The sequence below is a fragment of the Battus philenor genome, unplaced genomic scaffold (genome assembly GCF_028537555.1).
Source record: "Battus philenor isolate CCGP_79_NKW_IND1 unplaced genomic scaffold, ilBatPhil1.0.hap1 SCAF_17, whole genome shotgun sequence".
Classification (NCBI taxonomy): Eukaryota; Metazoa; Arthropoda; class Insecta; order Lepidoptera; family Papilionidae; genus Battus; species Battus philenor.
In genome coordinates, this window is record NW_027181679.1 from 10,574,126 (window position 1) to 10,601,145 (window position 27,020).

Sequence of the window (27,020 nt, forward strand, 5' to 3'; positions counted from 1 at the left end):
TTGCTATTCGATTTCACTTCTATATTATTTTTCTTTTTTGAGATGTAAATTATTTATTTTTAACCTAACCATTTACATAAATAATATGACTTATTTTAGGTTTATATACGTTTGTGTACATCCTACGACATAATATTATTTTGAATTGGGCCAAATTAATTATAGACACAGTGATTTTTTTGCTTTTGATAAAATATGAATTTCTTGAATACTTCTCTTTCGTCAAAAAATATATGTTAATTATAAATTTTCTTGCATATTTTAAAATATATTATGGCAATATGCTTAAATGTGTCAATTGATAGAAGTCGTATCGGCTTTTAACAACGTTGCAAATTGGTTAAAAATGCATCATTAGATGGAATATTTTAAAAAATTGCATAAGGTCATCGTGGTTATTAATATTAAGATACTTTTGTGAAAACCAATCAGTTAAAAAAGGTATAATTGCTATGTTTAACTAATAACAATTCATAGCTGTTATTTTTTTTTATTTTTTTACTGTTCATGAAAATCTTAAATAAAATTTTTCAGAGGAAATAATGGTAGAAGAACAGATATCAAAGATGTCAGTCAATGATGATGAGGACTTTGTAGATCCATGGAATGTATCCACCAAGTCACAGACGGGGTTAGATTATGATAAACTGATCAGTAAGTACGTTTAATTTCTAAGTGCGATTACCAAAGTATTTACAAAAAACAATTTTACTTATGTTTTAAAAAAAATGGATAATAAACTCCGTTTACACCCTGTCAGAATTTTTGTGTTGTATTAAAAACAATTTAAATAATAATTATTGTTGATATTATTTAACAGCTTATGAATATTTTTTCAGAGAGGTTTGGAAGTCAAAAAATAGACCAAGAACTAATAGAAAAGTTTGAAAAAGTGACTGGAAAAAAAGGTAATAAATGAAATGAAAAAATGTCTTTGATATTAGGGATGGTGATGTAACTATTCTAGTAACATTTTTTTAATCAAAATTGAAGTTAGTCTAGACATTAAAGAAGCTTATTTTCATGATGAATTTTTTTTACAGCACATCCTTTTCTTAGGCGTGGAATATTCTTTTCTCATAGAGACTTGCATAGTATTCTATCTCTGCATGAGTCAGGCAAGAAATTTTATTTGTACACTGGCCGTGGGCCTTCTTCAGAGAGCATGCATATTGGCCACATGATTCCATTCATGTTTACAAAGTGAGTAGAATGTATAATGTTATATATTTTCTTTAGTGGCAACCATAAGTTGATTGACTTAGCATGGGTAGGCTCGCTAACGCTACACTAGGAGGGTCCATAACTTAGTTATATTCCCAACGAGTGATTGATGTTGCCTGTGCAAGACTGGTCATCGTAGAAATCTTTTGGGTAGGGCTTGCAGTGGGCACCCATTGGCTGAAATGAATATGATGATGATACATTCTATTAATAATAAACTTTTTTATCATTCTGTGAGCATATTGATTTTTTATGTAGTAATAAACAGTAATAAGCAGAAATAAGATGTTTTCAATGCATGTGCGCCTCTAGTTTTTTTTTTTTAAGAATTCATGGATGTTGCTTTTTTATTCTTATATGTGTATAAATAAAGATATCTATTTAAAGTATCCATGCACAAGAAGGTCTACACTTATTAGGAAAAACACTTTCATATTGAAATTGTTTTACTATTAAACACTCACTCAATTTGTACTTAAATATGTAAACTCTTGACAATGCAATATATGTAACATTTATAATCTTTAAGAAGTTTGTTAACAATAAATTGCAGAAATAACAGATTCTGTGAATTTTCTTACTTTACTCTAATATTAATAAACTAAAGGCACTTAAATCACATGAACATTTATATTGCAACATAAATATTCTATATTTCTAATAAAGCCATTCATTGGATTTAAATTAGACATTGCCTTAGGATTGTTTGGATGTATGTTTTCTTATTAAAGGATTAATATCTTATTTATAGATGAAATATAATAATCATCATCAGTGATACTTAACTCGAACTTTTTTAAAAAAAAATTTAGGCTTTATGTAATGTGCCTTAGTTTTACATAGTTATAGATAGTTTTATTGTATATATTTCTGAGGATTTGATGTCTCTTTGCAGGTGGTTACAGGAGGTGTTTAATGTGCCACTCATAATCCAACTAACCGATGATGAGAAGGCCATGTGGAAGGATATCAAAGTAGAGGAGGCACGAAAAATGGCGCACAACAACGCAAAGGATATCATAGCTGTTGGTTTTGATCCAGCCAACACTTTCATATTTAATGACTTAGATTTTATTGGGTCAGTACATTTTCTTGTATTTAACACTTTTGAAAATAGTTAGTATTGTTTTTTATCATTGAATTAAATAAATAATCCAACAAAAAAGACAAAGTAAAGGAACTGTATATATTTATGTATCAGTCTTATAATAGAAATAAACTAGACTATGATGCATGGTATTTAAAATTTAGACAGCATTTACTGTATGTGGGTGTACCCAGAGTGTGCAGTCTGTCTCTATTTTTCCACACAGATATTAAAAAAATTGTTACTCAGGCATCTGTTTTATAATCTCTAGGGCAATCATTATTTGAACCTCTATATTGGCACAATTAGAGCAATTATTATGTAAACATCTTATCTTAGCACTAGCATTTTTGCTACATTTGTTAACTAGCTGTGCCTGCAACTTCATATGTGTGGAATTTAACAAAAAAGTCAAACACTTGTTTTTTTTTCATTTAAGAATTTTTAAAATAACAGTAGCCTTATTACATCGGCTACCTGCCAGTATAATACCCGACAAAATTGGTTCACCATTTCAAAGATTAACCACAACAAATAGACAGGCAGACAAAAATTAAAAAAAAATGTAGTTTTAGTATATGAACAGGATTTTAATATTACAAATAGATACTACGATTTTATTTATTTTTATATATTATCTCTTTTTTTATGTTAATCAGGCAATGTCCAGCTTTCTACCAGAATATGGTACGAATACAAAAATGTGTAACATTTAATCAAGTAAAGGGCATCTTTGGGTTCGGCGATTCTGACGTCATCGGCAAAATTACGTTCCCATCGATAGAGGCGGCTCCGGCGTTTTCAACCACCTTCCCATTTATATTCGGTGATAAAGTCGTGAGTTCTGTTCATTTTACCTAGTGTAGTTACTTAGTTATCCTATACATACTTACATTTACTACATATATTGGCAAAGCAAACAATAGTGCATAAGCATTATAGTATTCAGGTGTGAAGACACTGTATTCTGTGCATGTAAAAGGGTTGATGATGGCGCGCGTCAACATTGTAAACAAATTTAAAGGTGCGTTCACATGCGCTAGTACAAATAAGTCACAGTGATAGATTAAACATGAATTAAAGCAAGAACACTTTAAATCACAGCTTAAATATAAATCAGCCTAAAACCATAGGGTTGACCGGAAAATTCAATTTATAGATATGTTCAACTCCGCATTATATTTATAGTATTACTTAACAGGAAAATAAATACTTTGCACCTTTTTTAATTATTAATTACACCTAATTTTAATCACTCAAATACACAGACACGAAGATATGTGTATAACAATGTTGTCTTGTATAGTGTCTGCAGGCTAGTTTTTACAACCAAGCAGCACTGCAATTAAAGACAACCATAATGAAATCATAACTTTAGAGGATTTTTTCAGGTGCCCTGTCTAGTTCCTTGTGCAATTGACCAGGATCCATACTTTAGGATGACTCGTGACGTCGCAGCCCGGCTTAAATTGCCAAAACCAGCTCTCATCCACTCTTCTTTCCTACCAGCCCTTCAAGGCGCTCAACACAAAATGTCTGCCAGTGATCCTAACGCATCTATATTTTTAAATGACACACCAAAACAAATAAAGAATAAGGTACTTTTTAAATTTACAAAATATATTCATAAGTAACTTTAAAAAAATGTTACAGGTAGTAGAAACTAACTCTAATTTAATAAATTTTATTTTATTTCATAAATTAAAAAGTGGATCTTTTTGCGCAATTCTTATTGCACGGCAAGCTTTTGTAGGCTATTTTATAATGAGTTATTCATGATAAGTCCACATATTTTTAATTATTTATGTTTTCTACGGGAACAATTAAATTCCTGATTTACGTCAACAAAATTAGGAACAGCTGGTGAAATACAGGCATTGTTTTAAAATTAACAAATGCATAATTCTTATTTCAGATTAACAAATACGCTTTTTCGGGTGGACAAGCAACAGTAGAAGAGCATAGGGAAAAAGGTGGCAACACTGACGTCGATATATCGTTTAAGTATTTAACTTTCTTCTTAGAGGATGATAACAAATTAGCCGAAGTAAGTAAATTTTATACTACAACATATTTTATTTTTGGTCTATATATCCTTTAAATGTAATTGAAAAGAAATAAATAAGTTAAAATTGGTGTAGAAACACGCTTAAGATAGTGTAATGTTTTTGAAAAAATAGTGCTTGTGTATTATTATTTCGGTGGGTAAATACAAAGCCGACGGTTACTGCTTGCGGCTGACGGTGACTGGCAGCTTCTTAGTAAGATAATTTAACATAAATGTACTATATATAATAAAACAGTAATTTAATATATCTGTATGTTGGCAACACTACAATTTTTGTACTTTCTCTGAAACATTTTTTGTTTACATATTATTCTGTTTGGTGTGTCATTTTTTTTACACAAAACTTTAAGTAAGTACCGAAAGTTAATTGTAGAATTTGGTAATACACGCTATATTATTCTAATCCATATTCAACAATGCCATCTAAGGTTGATTTCATCATGATAATTTTACCTGTGGGATGTCTACTGCTGAATATAGTTTTCCTGAAGATTTCCAATAAGTCTGTCCAGCCTTAATATAAGACCATTTGTGTGCTTGTGGGCATCCTACTATCTAGGGTCAAGAGCATACTCTCTGGAATCTAAAGGAATTGGGTTTTTCCAATTTATTAATGTAATTTTTTTATATGGGTTTCCTTAAAAATTATGAGGCATTTTTAGTGTGTTTATCCTAGGCTGAATGCTGTTTGCCTAGTGGCATTTACAGTTTTACTTTGTTTAAGGTGACAAAAAGCGCTGGACGCATTTAGATATTTTTAAAGTAGCTAGGATACTGCTTGGGGAACATCTGCCGGGTCCATTAAATATTTCATCAGAGTAGTTCTTTTTTCCCCTCAAATTTAAAATGATATGAATTAATTTTAATCCTCATTCTGTATAAGGTTTTAGTATAAACTTTAACTTTTCAGATAAAGAAATCTTATGAATCTGGCGAAATGCTAACGGGTGAACTGAAGAAAATCGCAATCGATACGATCACGCCAATAATCCAGGACTATCAGGCTCGAAGGACCAAAGTAACAGATGAAGTAATGCAAGAATTCTTCAAGATCAGACAAATCAATCTATAACATTATTATTTATTGTTAATAAACTAAAATATGCATAATACTGTGTTAACTATTACAATATTTATATAATAAATTATTGCCTCATATCTGTACAAAGAAAAATCAAACATTGGTATAGTACCTGGTTTTTGATTTGTTAGGCTATATTATATCCTTTTATATCCTTTGTAAACGTTGCGTTTTTACGTTTACATTGTTGTCGGAGCACCGTGAGATCAGGACAACTCTATGAAACTGACCGGCTGAGTTCAATTTTTATTTTTGTAAAAAATTTTTTTTGATTTTTTATTTCATGTGCCAAATCTAATGCCGAGTACTATATTTGAGAGTTAAATTATTATTTATTAGCAGAGATATTGAAACGCATATTTTTTTTAATATAGATGAGACTATAGATTATATAAGTTGGTTTCAAAGAGTAACTTAACGAAAAGATTATTTTCTAAAGTTGTTTCTTCGTAAGTATACCCATCTCGGGATTTTTAGTATAAAAGTACTTTCCGTGCTAAGGTAATGCCTCAACTTTAGGTAAATTTAAATATGCTAAAGTTCAGATACCTGGCTATTCAAGATATAGTAACATATAGTATTGAAACTCAAGTGTGTGGTATTAAGAAGACTATGATGGTGGACAAACTAGGTAATAACTTAGAGTTGTAAAGCAAGGTTTTTTTGTGTGTATATATATATATATTTAATATTAAACCATAAGCAGAAAGGCAAAATTTAATTGTGAATTTTGAGTACATGGTTAGGCAGTGCTATTCTGTTTCAAAATCAGACCACAGTAACTTGAAAGTCCAAAACTATAAGAAATGTTGAGAAAGAAATGTAGTGAAAAATAAATATAAATATCAAGTTTTTTACTATGATTTATTGGATAACGTTTAGATTTATTGGATAACTTGTAGATACATCTAATGCTGTATCTATGATCTAATTACGATGTTAGAAGTAATTTCCTAATGTTAAATATTCTTAGGAATATGAAGTGAAAAGATACATAAGGAAAGAGCCCAGCTTGAAATATTTTGCTTGGAGAAAAATGGAACGAATGTAAAATATAGTATTATTTGTATATTTATGCTACCCAAGCTTTTAACTGCAAGTATATTTTATGTGTTATGTATGATCTTTGAACAAATGTGTTTAACGTGATTTTTATAATACTCTAAAATCTTAGGTGCATTAAACAGTTTTTATTATATCGTTGTTTTTATTTTATATTTTTATTGATAGATGCTGTACGCCCATTGGCTTTCATCGCGTTTGGAATTACCTTTTTCCTTATTGATTTTAACTTGCTTTATTGGCATTTAAGGAATCCACGGTCTTGAGTGGTCAGAGCAAAAGGAAGTTAGTCTAAAACCTCCAAGGACCTTCTCAAGAATTTGTATTGAGCTGATACATCACATGCGATAGTAACGGGTTCCCCCTTATATGTTAACCGTCTTTCTTACTCCTTTCTTAACTGCAAATAGCGAGAACGACTTGTTATCGACTGCTTTATAGGGCATGTTTTGTCGTGGCCAGGGTGTCCGGATAATCATGTCTTGGCCACAGAGCGTTGCCACAATTGTATATTTCCGCAGAAATTTTGTTGCAGATAGCGACACCTACAATTAATGAATCAATACAAAAAGCTATATAGGGGTGAATATATAGCACAAATGTGAACAAAAATCTTTATCGTCCATTTCTCATTACTCTGTATACAGGGACACATAGTAAACAATAATTTATTTCAATAAGTTATCTGAAATTTGAGAACGCTTTTACTTTTTATATTATCGTTACGATATTTATTATTTCGTTCGTATTGTGAATCGTTCGATTTCTGGATAGAGTGAATCATGCAATAATTGTTTGTAAATGAGCTTTTCTTTTACTTTTTAAATTTTTTACACTCATAACCAATCTAGGTAGCGCTTTCAACGCCTTTTAGCAAGCATTCTAAATCTTTTTAAAGTAATATAACGATATCAAATACATAGAAATATTTTTTCGTCCATGTTAAGTTTTCGAATACTATTCAACATTTATGGTCGAAGGTAGGTCAATGCTGGGAATATAAAAATGAAATTGTTCAGAATAAATTGTCACATTTCAATGAAAAATAATCACGTAAATTTAAAAAGTCATTATATATTGTATTGGATTAGATAGTCGCTAAGATATCCAGTGGTTTAAGCTGACACTTCAGGCTTGAACTGTCACTGGGAACGTGAGTTTATTTCGATTCCAGATTGCACTAGATTAGCCAGTCTTGTCACAATCAGATGGTCATTACTACGACGTCAGAGTTAGGAGAGATGGCGAAAAAAACTTTTAGCACCTTAATAATTAATTATTTCATGTTCCTATTTGGGTGGATTTTTGGTTTTTCTGCAAATTGGGTGTGTTAAATGAATGACGATTCTATATTATTATACCATCAATTTAACATTGAATCGCTTTTGCAAACAACATTTTGATAGGATATATTAACCCTTTCGTTACCAGAGCCGGAGTTAGCCGGCGTCCATTTGCCGTTACTTATATTGCATTATTATTGAACTGATTCCTCTTAGGGTGCAATCAATTTTTTTATTGAATGCGCCTTCATTCGAAAACATATCTCTGGATGTGAATTGGGTATTTGGAAACTTAAAATAAAAAAAGTAATAATAAGAAACGTACACATGTCCGATTCAGTAGCGTCACTTCAGCGGAACGGACTTCGGTAAGGAAAGGGGTAAGTAATTTTTATATTTCATATTTTATGTCCTGATGATTTTGAACCTGCAACGGGCGTGCTTATCGCGATTACTTATTTTTAAATGTTTCATTCAGTAATTGCAACTGAAATTGAAATAAACAAACTGCCCCGAGACTGCAATACTTAAAATACCGTGACGTCATTGCACTCTATTTGCATAACGGAAGCAGTTTGGGCATCGAGTGGCGCTTTTCACATGTTGCCTACATTTGTTATACATGCTTTTTATATGAACGCAGCTGTCAACATTTTATAATTGTTTGCAATTATTTATTGTATTATACACGATGATTGGTTATAGGTGTAAAACCATTAACGGTGTAAATACAAATGATGATTCTTTAGGTGTGGCCTTATTTGTATTATTTATAAAATTATAATTTCGTTTAAGAGCAGACATTCTGGTCATTACTGTTTCAATGTTTTATGTAGTTTTATTTACTTAAAAGTAATAAGGTATAATATATATAGGCGTACATTACGTACGTACGTTGACACATACAAGCCATGACATATATTTGTGTCACATCCGAGTGATTCAATGTTTTCATAAATTACGGTCTGTTCTGGTATCAGTGCTCGATTGCATGAGTGAGACCTATTTTAAGTTGTGATGTTATGTAAATGATTCTTCTGGAAATATCGAAATAATAACTTTACGCATACGATTACAGTACAAAATTTCTGTTGTCTGTACAGAGAAAATATTAGAGGGACCGGAAAGTAATATCGTTATCAACAACGTTTTGCCATCTAGTATAAAAATTTTCAATGTCGGAGTAGTAAAAATCAATCGGTTTTTTTTTCTGTAAAATATGTCGATAGAAACGAAATTACTTTACGGTCCCTCTTATATAAAGATTGGAATTGGCTTCCTGTTAGACTGTGATCTAACATATCTAACATAACACTGTGCAAACAGCTATACCTAAAACTATTTTTCTAAATTATGCCTTGGTGGTACCTCCGTATAGAATAGTGCTTACGCTCCCCTCCCGAGCATCGACGAAGCAGATTTTGGGATAAATATTCACGGATGATGGGCAGCCGCATCTTCCGAACATTTTAAATAAAAAAAAACTGCACTGCGCTCACCAACCACATGGCATGGCAGGAATCGGGCACACTCCCCAATGATAGAGGAAAAGACCAGCTTCGCTATTCCTAGCGGAAGTAACAGCCATGGTAATGGTGGAGCATTGCGTGATTGGTCCTATAAGATACTTATAGGAGAGGCTTATGTCCAGAAATTGACATTCTACTGCTGAAATTCTGAAACTAATACCTTTTAAGTATTACGAGTATGCTGCTATACAGTATTTCTAATATATACGGAGTGATCGGCTATAGGTGTAAAAGAGATAATAAAAAGCGTTCAAAAAATTTGGATTAACACTTGCAGGCTCTGTTCTGCCAGAAGTCATTGTCAAAATCGATAATTTAAAAAAAAATTGATGTGAAATAATTCAGAGTTATCACTTAATGAAGATAAAGCTTTTTTCTGAAAATGTGCGATATGTTCACCCTTCAAAGCTTTTATATCTATAATCAATTACTTGTATAATTAAAGTCAAAAATCATCTGGCTTCTCTGATCTTTCTCTACTTGGCATGTCAACTTTTTTTACAGTAACTAAATAAGTCAGATCTCTTAGGATTCTAGGTTCGCACTGATGCTATGTTTATATAACATATTTACCGAGTTCTTAGTGTAGATTTGATGTAGACACCACGTAAGGGATTTAGACGAAAAAGTGCTTTCGGGTTAAGGCGTCTGATTTCTTAACTGTTCGTATATCTGCACAAGGACACAAATTCAGCAGAATTTAATAATAAAAATCGCGCTTATATTGCAACCACTGTCTTAATTGCTCTAATTAAATAACATATTAAATCATTTTCTACAGATCTATTCGACAAAGCATAACGCCGCCTATCGTATCTTTAGGAAACAAATGTGTGGATAACGTTTATTTAAAAAATAACGAATTACATGTTTATTTCTTATTAAACTACTTATTAACATTGGCACCTAACCGTCAGGCTATTAAACTATGAAAAAGAAACACTATATCCAAAGCCCTTAAAAGAAAAGTAATAATTATTTTAATTCCAAATGTTATTACAAACTATTTTATTTCCAATTTTGTAAAAGTAATTAACACAAATGATATTAAAATGCACTGGATACATCGTTAAAGAAATAATATGCGTTTGAAATCAGGAAAACCGTGCGTTATTTTATATAAGTGGAAAATCATTACCTTGTTACTAAGTAAATTTAGTACGGAATTTCTGTTTGTGGATATCCAACTAAAAATATCGTACAGGTGTTGTTACTAGGCAATCTCGTTACCATCTTTTCGTCGGCTTTCTAAGATGTTTATTTAAACAAGTTTGTTAAAACTTTTACAAATGGACTTACAATATCAGGTTTTTATAATTTTTTCATTATCATACACTGTAGGTTTTATTCATTATAAGTCTTTCATTTAGACACCCTTATTTTACAATAATTGGTTTTAGAACGCAAAAGATTCTTAAATATATATTTTAAGTTGCGTTCATCAAAACATGAAATATATTTTTAAACAAATTTGCAAAGTTACTTTCATCATACCAGGAGATCAAGAAATGTTACCGAAACAATTTTAATAAGCGTGCTTGTTATGAATAAGAAACTAATCTACCAGGAGCACATAATTCAAGTGATGATAACTCGTATTTTGAGACAAAACCAACTTTATACAGATGCTTGATTAAATGAATCAGGTTGAGACCACCTAAGGGCGGTATACGATATTTATGAGAAGATATGAAATTTTATTTAAGGTGTTAAAATTAAAATTTTACACTATGTTCTAAGTAATTTTTAACGTTTTTTTTTTTTCATAAGAATATTATTTAGTAGATCAATAATAAATATCGTTTAGACATTAGACGAATCTGGCAGCACATAAAAGTATTTTTTTTAATATTTTGGAGTACAGTTATCCATATTTATTCTACGTTTTTATACAAATGTAGATTACAATGGTAAACGACACAAACACTTGAGACAAAAAGGTCCTCTTTCAAAATTGAAACCATACAGACACACTTGTGTACACAATACGCGCAACTTTGATCCAATATGCATGACAATAGCTTACAAATGTGGATGACACAGTCCAGAGCAACAACAGGTAGTGGTCACACGGATTAGAACATACTCTTGTGAAATAAACTGAATGTTGATCTGCAATGTACGGCCAACACTACGAAGAGGAAGCTCCGCTGCCTCTGGTGGCTAATTACACGGTTGTCAAAGGCGACGATGATGTTAGACGAGAGGGGGACGAACGTGTCATTCTGGAGATAGGCCGACAAGACGACAGGCCGCGCGAGGAACACACCTTCTCCCATAAGAAGTATGACAAGACCATTTCACATCATAGATCTTACATTTTGGACGATTACGCGGAACCGAAAACAATACCTTACTTCAGACCGCAAGAATCTTTATCGCAAGAAGGTATTTTATAACATTTATTGCTTTGTACTTTTAATCAGTGTCATTTATTTTATCTTTATTTTAATATTAAAGCACTTATTTATGTCAATCTTTACAGACATAAAGCTCACAATTTATGTATGGTATACCCATTAAAAGGTTCAGGCTTCAGAAATAATAAGTACCGTGATGATTATATAGAAATATAGTGTAAATGAATATTATTTTTTATAACGATCAGTTTACACGGATAATTGGATGGAATTTACTAAAAAAACTTTCACACCTATAACCAATCATCTAGTATATACATCTTTGGTGCAACGAAAGGCAATCTAATACACTTTTTCTTATTACAAATCGGGAGAACAAACGTGTGTTTATTAATGTTGTTCTATTGACAAGAAAATAAATAATGTATACATGAATGTACTTGTAAATTCGATGTAAATTCGACCTGGTTTCACCGCTATATGGAAAAAATCGTCGTTCAATACTCTTTTATGTCTGGAGTTAATAACATGTTCGTAAACAAGAAAAAAAAGATGTTTTTATGAAGCCGCCCGATATTGCGTGTTATATTAATGTGAAAATAGGATATCATAAACGTTTGGAGGTTTTGTTTTTAATCTTCTTAATAGTAGGCTCTTAGCAGAGTAGTTGTAACTGTGGCAATCATTGTACGACCCGTGTCATATCGTTTCGTCTTCGCCTCTCGTCATCCCTCGCCTACGCACTTCGTTCGTATCCATTTAGAGGCGACGCCGTGACGGATCTTCACCTGATATCCAAAGTAAACTTGGGTGACCTCTGAATCTAGCTATTTACTCTACTTTCGGCAATAAGTTTCTCCAAAGCGACGTCTTTCTATTGCATAAAGTGACCAAGTGACAAAGAACTTTAAAATTTGAGAGTAAAACACTGCTGTGAGACATTATTTAATCTTGAGCTCCCGGACAATTGATATATTAGTGAGGTGCTGCGCCCATGACAACAGCAAAATTCTTCTCCGATACCTAATTTTCTAGACAATTTTTACTCTCGTTCTCTTTTTTAACGTTTACTTTGGCCCGTGCCGTAATGTAACAATATTTTTTATCTTGAATTACTCTTAATAAATTTGTATACCTCTAATATTAAAATAAAATGTCCAAGAAAACAACAAATTATTTTACAAAAAGCAGACAAATCGTTTAAAATACGAGATTAGCCGCTAACATCACTATGTTACTCATTGTTTTGTTCCGCAAAATCTTTCATATCACAGTTTTCAAAGCTACAGCGCCTGAATATTATTTAAACTGAGATAATTCCGCACTAGCTTAGACTTGATCAAATTTTATTTACGCTTTTCTTGTATATAAACATTTAAATACTTGTGGGTCTATACTGCCGTCTTCGTCCAAAATAAACTGTTGTATAAGTTGTGTTATTTATCTGACAAAATAATGAAAGAAAACCAAACAACGATTGTCATTTGAGTTTTGTATGTGCTTTAATATGACTAGGAGAACGAACAGAAATACCTTGAATGAAACAGTGTAATATTTTTATTAAACAAAAATGTTAAAATCATATTGTATTATAATTTCTTCAGGTCCAAGATACTATGAGCATGAGGGTTACAGAGATGCGGTGGTGATGCATGATGCAGCAAATTCAGAGTCATCTCTGGACTTCTCCCATGAATCCCAGGACAACAGCAAGTATGACGATCCCACTCAGCCGGATATTACAAATTGGAAGGAAAGAGCCTTGCAGTTAGAGAAAGGTAGCAAATCTTTATACAAAAAGTAGCAAATGTGACAGAAAAATTTTGGGATATACAAATGAATCTCAGGCCAGAGTTCTACCCTCTTCCACGTTTTGTTATATACCCAATGCGCGGTACAGAGGTGTCGGTACTACGCAAATAAAAGAAAAACTATTTCTATCACTAGTGCCGCAGTCCTTGCACAAACAGTTGTACTTTGTCCGTCTCTCGTTCATGTTGAAACCTTAATAAGCAAGTATATTTGTATGCGTATAGCCAATACTGAACACGTATTGAAATAAGTGAAACTTTGTATCTCTTCTTAATTCTCTGATCAGGTCAGCGATAGATAAGTTACTTTTATAAAAAAATTATGTTATTAACGTTAAGATTTTATAAAGAGAAACATCAAGAGTTTTGTGCCTCACTGAACAAAAAATAAACGTTATTAGAACTAAAGGTACGTTTGAAGAAATAAATTTGTCTTTATTTTCCTGTATAGAGGTTATTGTGTTAAATTTCAGAATACAAGAAAACTGCGTGCGATCGCGAACGGACTAGAATGAGGGACATGAATCGAGCTTTCGACTTGCTGCGCTCAAAGCTTCCAGTAACAAAACCGTCCAAGAAAAAATACTCCAAAATTGAATGCCTCAGGTAAGATTCAGTTTGTGGATACGATTTCGACTTAAGTAAAACCGTATGCTCTCAATCTTGTTCTGAATGAATTCATCATTATCATTTCAGCTATAGGATGTCCACAGCTGGACATAAACCTTTGCCGTAGATTTTCTATAGGTCCGGTTGGAAGTGGTCAGCATAGGGCGTCTTCTGTCGAACTTTACAAGGCTGTCTGTCCACCTTGTAAGTAGACGTCCTTTGTTGCACAGGCCTGTCCGCTTTCTCCACTTCCGAATAGGCCCCAGTGGCCCTAGTTTCTTCCACATATTGATTATTATGGAGAACCAACTTGATAGCATAAATACTCTATGGGATGTTATTTTATATCCTTGCCGATTTGTAGATCAAACGGGAGAAGTTCCCGAGACGTGCAATTTCACACGACACTGTTAAATATTTAACGCGCTATTTTACAGGATAGCAATCTGCTACATTCGACACTTAGAGTATATGTTAGCAGGCGGCCCGCCAGAAGACAATGCCGCTTTTATCGAACTTCAAACTTCGGAAAGACGACGTCAACAACGCTATTAATTATTACAAAAGATCCCTTTTTCTATACTGATAACAGATAATTTGGATCAATATGAAGTTATCCATGATTTATTGCTATATTTGCTGAATTACGACAAAAAAATTTTAATTAAAAATAATACTGAAGTCAAAAACAACCAATTGTATTAAAATTATGTTTATAGTCGCTATGAAATATATATCAAAAAGTATTTTACTAAGAGTTTTTAGCATTTATTGTATAACAAAATCGAAATAAAAAACAATACAAATAAATTTGTAAAAAGCTCAGGCAATTAATAAATCAATATAAATCTGTTAAATTTTGATTTACTGCAATTTACTTCTTTCTTTCTTGAGTTTTCTTTCCTTTACTTCTTCGGCTTCTTTCCTTTCGAGTGCTTTGAGGTAGTCAATGTAAGCGCACTTAATAATCATAGGGACCTTGACGATACCTATTTTAAAAAGTTAAATACTATGTTCATATAATGATGATTTAATGTGATGATACAGAGTTGATAAAAGGTGACGAGACGAAGATTTTCCTAAGAACAATTAACTATTAAAGTAACTACTGAAGTTTATTATTATTTGATTATGATAGAAACTCTCTTGTTTACCTGAAAAACATGTTGTTACTAAAGACTTGTATAATGAGTAAAGAGGTGCAACTAGACTTTCACAGCTTTCTTTTCTCTGAAATAGAAATGGTTTCTTCGTAAGTGGTATTTTGAATATCCAAATAATTATCCAAATATACATATAATTTTTATATCGCTTTATGAACAAACATTATCAAAATAGTTTATCACTATAAAAATCACGTTTTTTGCATAATGCCTCTGAAATCAGATACAATCTAGTATAGTTTTTTTAACCGATTTTGTTCCAAAATTGTAGAGAGAAAAAATTGTAGAGTTATAAATAAAATTGATCCAACAAAACAAATACGTAGATAACGAATACGTATGCGATTCATGTACAAGTACTAGGTGAACATAGATAACAGAGATACGGGAGTATGTCACACATACGAAGTAGCATGAACTGTCGTAGTAGTTAATATCAAAATATATGTACACGTCTTTTAGTGATCGTAGCATATACTAGGATTACAGCGTGCACATGTACATATGCTTAAACATATTCGAAACGGAGCGAAAAAGAAAGGCATAATGGAGTTGCTTACGCTTAGTGGTATTATCTACTCAATTTCAGCACCAACATTTAGTAATAAATAGACCTCCAGTGTAGGTGGACGTATTGCGAATCATGGAGACACTGTTCTTTCGATGTCATTTCTGCTAGATAGAGCCTCTGAGTACCAGGGTACTAGATGTAACTAAGAGTTAGATGTATTCAAAATCACTGGATATATTAATTAAAATATTTTTCAGGCCACATAAGTATAATTTGGAAACAAAATGTATATAATACATACAGATTAAACTTTATTTGGACTTTTAACTTTCTTATTTAAAATATTACGACTAATATAAGTAACGTATAAAAAAAGGAAATCATCCGAAAAAATAAACCAAATGTCCTCAATCTTTTTTCACACGGTAATACCTTACTATAAAAAATATCGATGTTTCCTAGAATAATTTCCAGGACTTAACTAATACATAGGTAACTAGGCGTAAACATTGTAACCAGGCAAACATAAACCAAAATAGTGACTTGTACTTAAAAGTAAATAATTGTATTTATTAATAATTGTGCTTACAACAACATTGCCACACTTGTCGAATACAGGCGGTTTCCTTGTATTAATGCTGCGCATGTATTCTTGCCAGCGATGTACGCATTCTGTGACGTCCTTTTGGCCGCCCCACACTCCTTGCGAATGCGTAAAATAAACAGCGCCTACCAGGATACCAGCCTGGAGTGGAGAATTTATTTTGTTGTTTACCCATTCATTCACTGTTACTAAATTCAATGAAACGTCGAGGAGTTACACTACGAATACGTAAAGCAATGAATAAATAGGTTACGATAGAGTGTAGCCATCCTGGACAATCAGTGACAACGGACGCAATAGCTGTTTGTTTATTCCTATTATATTTTTGTTTTATGTATTAATAATATTATTTCAATATTTTAAAACTAAAATATGTTATTTCTTTATACTCACTTTAACTGCGTACATTAGTTTTCCATGCGCATAAGGAACTTTGGGCATTTTCTTCGTTCCTGGTTTTTTTACCTCCAAGTCCTCTTTTCTACAGATTTTTAAACATGTAGGTTGAATTGGTAATTCTGAAAAATATTGTACTCTCAACTTCAACGTATATTTTAACAGATCCTGTATAAACTAATAAAACGTTTTTTTTTTTCTAAAACACATCCTTTCTTGCTATTGCCTCGTTTTATCATAAAAAAGTCAATTTATTAACTATTTTTGTCCCTTGTATGTGCAAAGACGACTTTATCAATTTTTTGTAATAAAAAATTAAGAGGGAATACGCAGCATTACATTATTTGTAATAAGTACTAGGACAACATGTTTACAAGGAGCTGTCTTGTAATTTCGCTATTCTGTTACAACGGCAGTTTTGTTCGAAAGAGGGACAGACTTATATGTCCTCTGTAAGAGAGAACATGTAAGAAGCTATTGGCGTACTTGAACGTTGTAAGGAATTAGGAATACTTTTTTAAAATATTTCAGTAACGTTATTGGTATGACAATGTAGTTTAAATAGTGCCAAAAAATAGCACTAATAGTCCAATAACCGTTACGTTGTATATTTTAAATTTATTTTTTTTATAAACGAGTGCTTCACAAATATTTTTATACGAAAGAAAAATATAATATAATGGTGCAAGATTGTGCAAATCATAATATGCTTCCCTCTAGGAGACTTGTATAAAAGTAAAAACTTATGAGTCTAGATATAACAAAAATCGTTTATTGTATTAAAATTATATGTGTGTAAAAATAGAAAGTTTTCTAATTTTTGTACGAAAACTATCAATTAACAGCAAACATTAGCATAATGAGGCTTTAGATATTGTCGAAGTGTTATCTGTGTAAATGAATGCACAGAGCAATTTGGTAAACTTCATAATTTATGCAGAATGTAAACAAAGATACATTGTCATTGTCTTACTATTAAATGCTGTTTTATGTTTCATTTCTTCAGTTATAATAATTAAAACTTATTATGGAGTATCCTTTATATTTAATTTATAAATAATAGGAAGGAATATAATTAAATATTGAATGATGTATCAAATCTATGCATATTTTTCTCACTGTGGGTGTGGAGTGCTATTTACATTAGGTGTTTAAAAGGTGAAACTTTGAAAATCATTATTTCTATTAACATTCGCCGGAATGTCTACTAGGATATCATAATCAATAAGGAGTTACCAGTCACGCGACTGCATTCGATTTTCTGTGTTGGAGCACATTTATCGTATATCTGCATGTCGGGTTTTGGCTGTTTAATTTGCTTGGCCAAATTAATGGTGCGGCATGGCTCGCACCTTACTTTGTTGTCACACATTTTAACTTTTGAACATTAAATTATTTAAAGGATAAAACTTAAATTTAGACAATGATTCGAAAAGCTTTAATAGATTTTGACATTTACGTGAAAAGTTGGTATGGCAGATGAATTTTTTATGACAATTAATTATTATTAATTGCCAATATTAGAAGTAAACTGTTTCATTCAAAGAGTTATGTTTAAAAGTTGAAGTGAAATTTTTGTTTTGTTTTATATATTAAATAAAAAAAAACATTTCCTTATGTAATCGACTATGTTTCTATTAAAAATATTGGTGTATATGGAGGTACCCGCATATCATTCCGACGGACATTAGCTGAGAGCCAATTGGAAACATCAACGAGGTAACATTTTGGCCATCGACAACAGATCGATAGCTTTTTACTAAAAAAAAAAATGGTTTTGGAATATTCATTTTGTGCAATATTGTAATTAAAAATTTTAGCATTTTCACGTTTTAAACGGTAGATGAAGGTATAGAAAAATCATCAAAGTAACATTTTTGCGACGGACAATTGATGGGTTTTTCACTGAAAACATAAATATTTGCCGTAAAATCTTTAAAAATTTATCTCCATGATAAGTCAGACATATATGTATTTTACATAATTTTCGGACACGGATAACGAAGAAGTTAAATTATGATCTAATACTCGGAATATTTTAAAAATGTATATTAAAGCTTAACCGAAAATTATGCGTATTTCCTCTTATTGTATAATTTATTGCAACGATAAAATACATCTTTTTTATAACATAAATTTTCGGGCCTGATGCAATATTTACTGAAATGTACACGAAACATATTTTTAATAATTTTAGAGATTAAAAAAATTAATTTGACATTATTTTATTTTTATCGAATATTGACATATTTTCACACAGTTTGTTTATTTAAAATAACATATTGTGTTGCTAAATTGCACAGAAACGTGGACTCTAAAATAGGGAGAACTAGAAAATATTCAATGTCTTAGAAATGGTGCTGGAGGAGAATGTTGCAAATACCACGGACTTGACGACGCATTAATGTTTCCATTCTTAAGAAGCTGATGTATCATGCGATTATCATCACATAGGCCATGCAAGGCGTATGTCATCATCGTGAGATCATCGTTTAGAGAAGGCATAGGCCTCATAGGCCCTCATAGGTCACGATAACCGGTCATACGCTGCCCGTATCCAGCGATTTGCCGCGACCTTCACTATGTCTTCAGTGCAGCTAGAAGGTTTACCCACGCCACGTCTATCCAACGGCCGCTGATTGCATCAAGTTATACTTCTCGGATATGGCTCTCTAATATTAAAGAACTTTAGCCACGCTGTGCAAAAAAAAAAACGAAGACGATTTTTGGTTCAAAGCAAATTGAATGGTGTTAAAATCCAGAGGATACATTTAACGATGCATGAACCAAGAGAGAGATGGTACTTTGGAAACTGCGGAAAGAGGTTGGTTGAACAGAGTAAAAAGAAAGGCCTGCAACAGGAGTTTGGTCCAAATCGAATAAACTAAGTTTTAACAATAATAGAAAATATAAAAAAAAACCAAACATAAATAACATTATTAGAAATGTATTTTTCAAGATTTGGATATAAATGACCTGATTCATAGTTGCATAGCGCAGGACGTCCACACACAAGGCAGAAGGAAGCAAGCAATCTTATTGGAAATTTATGGGGGAGGCTATGTTTAGCAATGGTTGTCTTACGGATGCAAAGACGATGCTGATAGGTCATTGACCGTCAGCCAAAGCGACCCGAAAGAATAACGGATTCACAATAAATAAATCACAAATTATACCAGATAATTTCTAGGTAACAGCCTGAACAAAGGTTCTTGATGCACTCCACTTACTAAATTAAAGGTTTTACCCAGAAGAACCTTCGGCTACTGCTTCTTACAATTCTTCCAAGAAGAATGCTACTATGGCAAACAGTGATCTTCCGTCAGGACGATAAAAAACAGACGGAGTTTTATATTAGATTATTGAATATTTAGTAAAAGTATTTACCCTTTCTCACGCTCGTAGAAAGAGATTTGAAGATTACGCACTAAGTCGAAGAATTGAAAAAAGAATTCCGACAGGAATTATTTCTCAAATACAAGAAATATTTTTTTTTACGTTATTTTCTATAACGATTTTATTTTCATTATTAATTAATGAGAATTTAATCACTTTTATCTTTAAATGTCAACCTTAACATTATAATTATTTAAATTATTTGTTAAGTCATTCGATTGATGGAAGTTCCACGACCTTATAGATTTTAAATATGTTTTGTACGAAAGAGTGAAAAATAAATCTTATTTTTTTACTCTTTCGTACAAATGGTTATATTGTAAACAATTTTATAAGATAAAACGTAATGTATCATTCTAACGATTGTTTGAATTGTATTCAAAGTCAAAATATGACATTAAGCAAAATGTAAATAATCTTTAAAGTTATGGTCTCCTAGTTGATTGTGATGGATGATATCTCCTGGTGGCTTGAACCTTATTTTACTTGATTTGTTTTTTGTCTAAAATAAATAAATAAATATAAGAGTTATTTTTGATAAACATAGAAAGAATTTTTTAAAATTTCTATATTTTTTTGGTTTTGATTTCATTCAGCCCCTAATTATCTCAAGAAGGCCACTTAGCAAAGCATAGGCTGTGGTGGTCTTCTTGTCTCTCCAAAATAAAGTAAATAAAAACAAATAGAGTTTAGGTAGTAATAATAAAACTAATTGAAGCAAAATTTACGAAGACAATGCTTATATAGAATTTATAAATCCTTAAGAGGAAATCCTGCGTCGTAATTTTTAATGTGCCGGTTATCAATGAGTGGGTTTGAAAGTTAACGCAATAGAACACCGAAATAGATGAGGCGATTTTGGCAATGTTTCGCAATATTGCTCACTTTATCAACTAGGGTATTCACGGAAGTATTGCTTTGCGCAACGAGCAGGATGGGCCGTATCGCACCACATCCGCTAGTAGCACACTTAATTCGCTGATCGACTCACTGTAATTAGATTACTAGGCATTTTTAATTGATTATAAAACTCGACGCATAGTTTGTTTTCCCATTTAGTTTCCAAAAAAAATCACACATCAATTCAATATTTGATGAAATTAAAGTTTATAAGTAAAACTCAAAGTAATTATTATGTGTATATATTTCTATACGATATTGGAAACTATAATTATTTTTATGAAACGATTCAATAAATTTTGCAGAACCATAATGTAAATTAAGATTATTGGTACTACTATTTTAAAAAGTGTTGGAAGGATTGACGAAAAAATCCAGCACCGATTTTATAATTTGGGGAAACATTGACCGGTACGAGGCAATTCAAATAAAAAATGATTTATTCAGCATATGATGAATTAATTCTCTTGTTTACGTCAAGATGAGTCTACCATCTGTTCACATGATTTTATCACTAGTATTTAATGGGCGTTTGCCAGAGAGAACTGCGGGAGATCTAGCAATGTTTTAGATCATCCTTGTATTTAGATAAGCTATAAGCACTTATGGTACCCTGGTTAAAGTAACTAGTTTAACAACGCTTTCCTTTAAAATTAATGGGCGCAGCTGTAGTTGTTACATTCTTTTTAAATGTCAGGACAGAACAAAAAAATCTACACAAAACCGTTGACTACATTCAGCCGGCCCTTAATATCCAATGGCACTGGAATGTAATTTTTGGTGTTCTGTTGTTTCGGCATTCCTTAGTATTTTCGCGAGGACAGATATATCAGAAAGATATATTCAGAATTAAGATTTACATTCTGTACAATACTTTTTTATCCGAATAAAGGTATCTTCTTGATGAAGCCTGTAAGCACGCACGACCATAATTGTACGCGATGTAATATTTTATTGTACTAAGTCTACTTATTTCCGTACTTTGTGATATAAGTCGTAGGCCTCATTGAACTATATCTGAATTAATCCAACATAAGAACACTTATATACTTAGACTTCATATCAAGTGTTCATGGGATCTCCAAAATTTTTTTATATATTTGAAAAAAAAATCTTTTTTCTGAAAATACGATACCTTAGAAGGAGGAGCATGATTATAAAAACAAAGATGTTTCTTAATTGTTATTACCCTTTTTGTGAATACCAGCAAACAAGTTCATTTACAGACATGTACAAAGCTTTAGCAAGGCAATATACAAAATATTTGTACTATACACAGAAGTTTAAAATGCTTAACATGACATTTTTTTTTATTTAAACAAAGCTATGAGACAAAAGGCACATTAAAAAAGTGGGTGAACAAAAAACGTTTCAGAAGTACATACTTTAGTAAACTTCACATAAAAGACTTGAAATCTTTATACGGAAAATAAAAGTCCTAAAAATGGGCGCAGTATTTTTTTTTCATTAAAATATAATTTGAATTCGTCTTTTTGATATTGGAAGCTAACAAGCAAATAGGATATGTGATGTAGCAATGTCAATATAAATTAAAAAGAATATAAAATGCAGTAATATCATTTGTATTTGTATGTGACGTAAGTACAATCATATTCACCTGAAAAATAACAATAAAGATTTCGCTTCACCATCTTTCACAATTCGAACGACGAGAATCTCCTTCTCCTAATCATGCAACTCCGTTTAGCCACGAAAGATCGTCTCTTCAAAATGTAATAGAGTGCTTGTAGGGACCTGTCACCTGCTATGACTAGTCTTTCACTTCGGAAATCAGTCAACCCTCTTTTGGGTTGTTGTTTTTGTTATTAGGATCTATATTCCTCAGACAAGAGCGTCTGTGTCCCCGCCCATTGTTTTTACAATTACATTTAATATTTGTAAAATGTTTTTTTTTGCTTACATCTTTGCATGTTACAGTGTTAACAAGTCTCGTAAACTATTTACTTACTCAAATCCTAAACTATTTAAAACTAAGTTGAAATCAACTAACTAATATGTTTCTTTTTAAATCATTGCTTTGTTTGTTTTTAACGACACTCTAATTATGTGCAGTTTTTCAAATTATGGTTCGAGCTCCTCATAGATACTGCATTTTACCATTCTGTAGTTGTGCGCTAGTATCTGTGCGGTGGTTGCCATATAGATGTATCTTGCGAACTTGAGTCTCGTCCGTGTAATACACGCACGAGTTCGTGTGACGTGATATCGTTACCAACGCATGATGGACACTATTATACAGTAAGAAAACGACCAATATTTAGCCACTTCCACACATGCAGTGGTAGTCGTGCAACAAAGTGCACCGCCCGCAAGCCCGTCTGTACCGAAGCCTTGGCTAATGATAAACAATAAATTAGTCTAAAATATCTGATAATCGACATATAAAACTTGTTGTCATATTCTAAGTATGTAAATTTTGTACTAATTTTATTCATTTCAAAAGTTTTTGTCTATTTGCAATTAAGTTGTGTTGATTTTTATAGTTTTTTTCATACTATTGTGTCGAAGATTGTTTCTTTGTTTATGCAAATTCCGGATAATAAAAATCTAATATATAAAATTCTCGTGTCACGGTGTTCGAACTTGAACTCCTCTGAAACGGTTTGACTGATTTTTACCAAATTTAATATGCGTATTCAGTAGGTCTGAGAATCGGCTACTATCTATTTTCTATACCCCTAAGTGATAAAGGTTGTTCACGCTTAAAAAAAAATTTTTATTTTTTTAACGAAATTTTTTGTTTTTATTCTTTTATGATACAGCATAAAAGAATACATACAACCATAAATTTTCACCCCTCTACGATCAACCCTTATTTTTTATTTGTAAATTAAAATATCAATTTTTTTTGCAAAACAACGGCGCGGGATCAGCTAGTAATATTCATAAATCTGTTGAAAGTATCGATTTGTGAGCAATAATTCCACTTCTTTTTCTTTTCAGTCAATTGAAGACCACTGTATGCTATAGACCTCTCCCAGAGGTCTTCACGATGATGCATTTCTGCGCTTCCCGTATCCAGCGACTTTCTGTAACTTTAATTATGTCGTTAATCCACCTAGCCGTCAGCCTACCCATGCCCCGGGCAGATATTGTTTAGCTTCAATTAAACTGTGACATCTCTCAAGTCAGAACTTGTAAACGACCTTTCCAATTTCATTTATCTTTATTTTATAACTTTCCTCATATCTTATAGAAGGTTTTAATCGAAAAATTACAAAGTATATTGCATAAAAACTTTGAAAAATTTCAGAAAACACAATGACTATTGAAACTGCGCATTTATCAGTTTGCAGTGACCTTTTGATTTTTTAATAATATTTTATCCGCTATGCATATCGATCACAAAATTTATCTTTATATTTTAAATTTAATCGATAAATAAATTGATTACTCGAAAACATGACACATTGCGAAATCTGTCTGCTTTAGTTGTAAATATTTTTTCACTTAGCGATGACTTTTTCAAATACTAATTTTAAAAATAAAATCGAATATAATTTATAATATGTTAATTGGAGTTAACAGTGTAGTTAAATTTTCATTATAACCTGAAATATAAAATTAAAACATGTAAGAGAGCGTATGTTTAATTCGATAAAAATGTTTATCGTACAAGAATGAAGCCGCCTCTATTTGAAAGCCGCGGAATTAATTTTGAAGTAAAATACCTTACGCTGTCAACTATATTCAGTTTATTACTGATAAAGCTCTATGATGGCGCTCTTTGACAACGCTTCGAAAATAAATTATAATTTGTTCTCAAATTCATAGTGCAAATTGCCTTCCCAGTAACCAATTCTGACAAAATTAGAGATTATTACTAGAGAATTGGAATATATGTACAACTAGTATTTATTTAATAATTTCAATTTTTTTACAAAAATTTTAAATTTTAATAATGAATGGGTTCATCATCACCATGCGGATGCTGTCAGCGCCTGACTGGTCTTCGTGGCGATCTTTGGGGGAGGCCTATATCTTGCAGTGGGCGTCCATCAGCTGAAAAAGAAGTATAAGAAGAAAATACATATATACATATATATTATATGGAAGAGGTAATAAATAAATAGAAATAAATACCAAATGCTACACAATATCTATTTTAGAGGCCAAGGAAGTGCTCTGACACAATATTTTTAAAAGCTGTCAGCGATTTAGCGCGTCTTCCTGCTTCCGATAATACATTCCATAATCTAACAGCGACGACAGTGAAAATTTTTTCCATATATATAGTAGAATGAACAGGCATGGTCAATTTTAAATTTTCCGATAATCTGAGGGACTTGGGTTGTGAGTCACGCAAAAAATTTAGATTTAAGGGAAGAAGCATTAAGCGATTTAAACAAAATACTACAAAGAAGGGAAAGGATACTGGCATTCCGGCGAAGTAGAATCGGCAACAAGTATAAAATTATTGCGAAATTTACAAACATGGTATACCATGTTTGTAAATTTCGTAATAAGCTCACAAATATATTTGTGCAGACTAAATATGAACCTAATACAAAAATTGTGAAAGAGCTCGGGCTTATTAAGTTTAACATTAGTATTTATACAGCTGGCATCAGTATATCAGGGATGGAAAGCAGAAGGGATTGTATAATTGAAATCTTGATAACCATCGAAATTGCGTAATCTTTGCAAGAACAACGCTGATGTAAATACCTTACTTAGTTGAAGCTGAGGTCCTCAATTGAGTCCTCTGTCCAGGTACAACCCGAGATTACGACCTTGATTTTGACCATAAAATGGTATCGTCAACAAAATACACAAGGAATTTGTGACCAATTTACCTAGTTCAGCGTTTAGCTGTTGATGGAAATAGTTTGCGTTTTGCAAGATATTACTTTTGGGATTTGAGCGTTACTCCACTCACAAATATGGGTCAGATCAGAATTTATTACTTTAACTGTAGCGGTCACCTTTATCAGCGGTGCTTGATTACAAATGTGTAGATCATCAGTGTACTGGCGTACTGCGAAAAGAATTAGAGATAGAACGCCGCCCTGAGGCACTCCGGCAGCAGTGAAGCAGTAAGAAAAATATTTATTTAATGGATTCAGGCGTTTCATTGGGGAAGTCCATCCCACATGCAGTGGTTGTCGTGCATGAAAGTGCATGTGCGGAGGTGGCTAGATGTTGGTCCTTTCTTATTTAGAAAAATATTTATCTTCAGTACATTAATACCGGCAGAGACTTAACACTATCGCGTTAAATAAGAGTTCCAGGTTTTGTTGTTTACTTATTTCTTTTGCTCCCATAGCCGATATACTAATGTGTATACTACATATGTTTCCCTTACCAATTGGCCATTTAATGATTATCTTTAGTTTGTATATGTCGGCCATCTATTATGGTTAATAGTTGATTTACAGCTTATGTTTATTCCTGAATTTAAACGCATTTATATACTTTTCAATGTTTATTTAAAATTTTGATTTATATGAACTGCATACGATTTAGAATGACAGATAATAAAAAAATATTATAAATTACAGATAGTAAAAATAGATTTTATGAAAATTATGGTTTGCGCGGGAAAAGTTGTTTGATGCTTTTCGAGTCCATTGATGACGGTTTTCATGAATGAGTTGGTGGGGATGAGCTGGGCGTCGTTTGCGCCTGCTATGACCGCAGCGTGCGCCGGAGTCTGTCGGACAGTGAACAGCGGCGCGCATGCGCGGACCGTGGCCCGACTGTGCGGGAAAACGAAATATCACGAACGTTCTGTGATCGAACCCGCATCTTGTGCTCAGTTCTGTGCGGATCTTAACTAGACTCTATTCTGGCATGCTGCTTTGAAATGGCGCCGATTAGCTTAAGGTCTGTATCAATTTATTATAGACAAGCTGATATTTTTTAAAATTTTATAATTTAATTGTTTATTGAAACAAATTTTGTTAAGAGCTTTG

At 32.1% G+C, this 27,020-nt stretch overlaps 4 protein-coding genes across 4 annotated transcripts in view; 3 read left to right on the forward strand and 1 right to left on the reverse strand.

The window, feature by feature from the left end:
• The first annotated feature begins 313 nt into the window (after positions 1–313).
• Positions 314–5,616, forward strand: TrpRS (Tryptophanyl-tRNA synthetase). The gene is made up of 9 exons (XM_068763007.1): positions 314–441; positions 535–654; positions 840–908; positions 1,044–1,203; positions 2,120–2,302; positions 2,971–3,148; positions 3,703–3,909; positions 4,227–4,358; positions 5,290–5,616. Exons 2-9 carry the CDS (start codon positions 543–545, stop codon positions 5,449–5,451), a joined length of 1,203 nt encoding a protein of 400 aa, XP_068619108.1. The 5' UTR covers positions 314–441; positions 535–542; the 3' UTR covers positions 5,452–5,616.
• A 5,780-nt stretch (positions 5,617–11,396) lies between these two features.
• On the forward strand, positions 11,397–14,830 carry sage (salivary gland-expressed bHLH). The gene is made up of 4 exons (XM_068763205.1): positions 11,397–11,722; positions 13,299–13,472; positions 13,979–14,111; positions 14,552–14,830. The coding sequence occupies exons 1-4, from the start codon at positions 11,452–11,454 to the stop codon at positions 14,667–14,669; spliced, it is 696 nt and encodes a 231-aa protein (XP_068619306.1). The 5' UTR covers positions 11,397–11,451; the 3' UTR covers positions 14,670–14,830.
• A 148-nt stretch (positions 14,831–14,978) lies between these two features.
• Positions 14,979–18,160, reverse strand: LOC137920061 (uncharacterized). Its single transcript, XM_068763293.1, has 5 exons — positions 18,025–18,160; positions 16,786–16,910; positions 16,378–16,533; positions 15,269–15,344; positions 14,979–15,103 (listed from the first exon to the last, which is right to left on the reverse strand). Exons 1-5 carry the CDS (start codon positions 18,158–18,160, stop codon positions 14,979–14,981), a joined length of 618 nt encoding a protein of 205 aa, XP_068619394.1.
• An 8,609-nt stretch (positions 18,161–26,769) lies between these two features.
• Ppn (Papilin) overlaps positions 26,770–27,020 on the forward strand; it is a 134,696-nt gene continuing 134,445 nt past the window's right edge. The window contains exon 1 of the mRNA XM_068763219.1: positions 26,770–26,931. Coding sequence (XP_068619320.1) covers positions 26,912–26,931 — 20 coding nt within the window. The 5' untranslated portion in view covers positions 26,770–26,911. The remainder of the gene's footprint in view (positions 26,932–27,020) is intronic.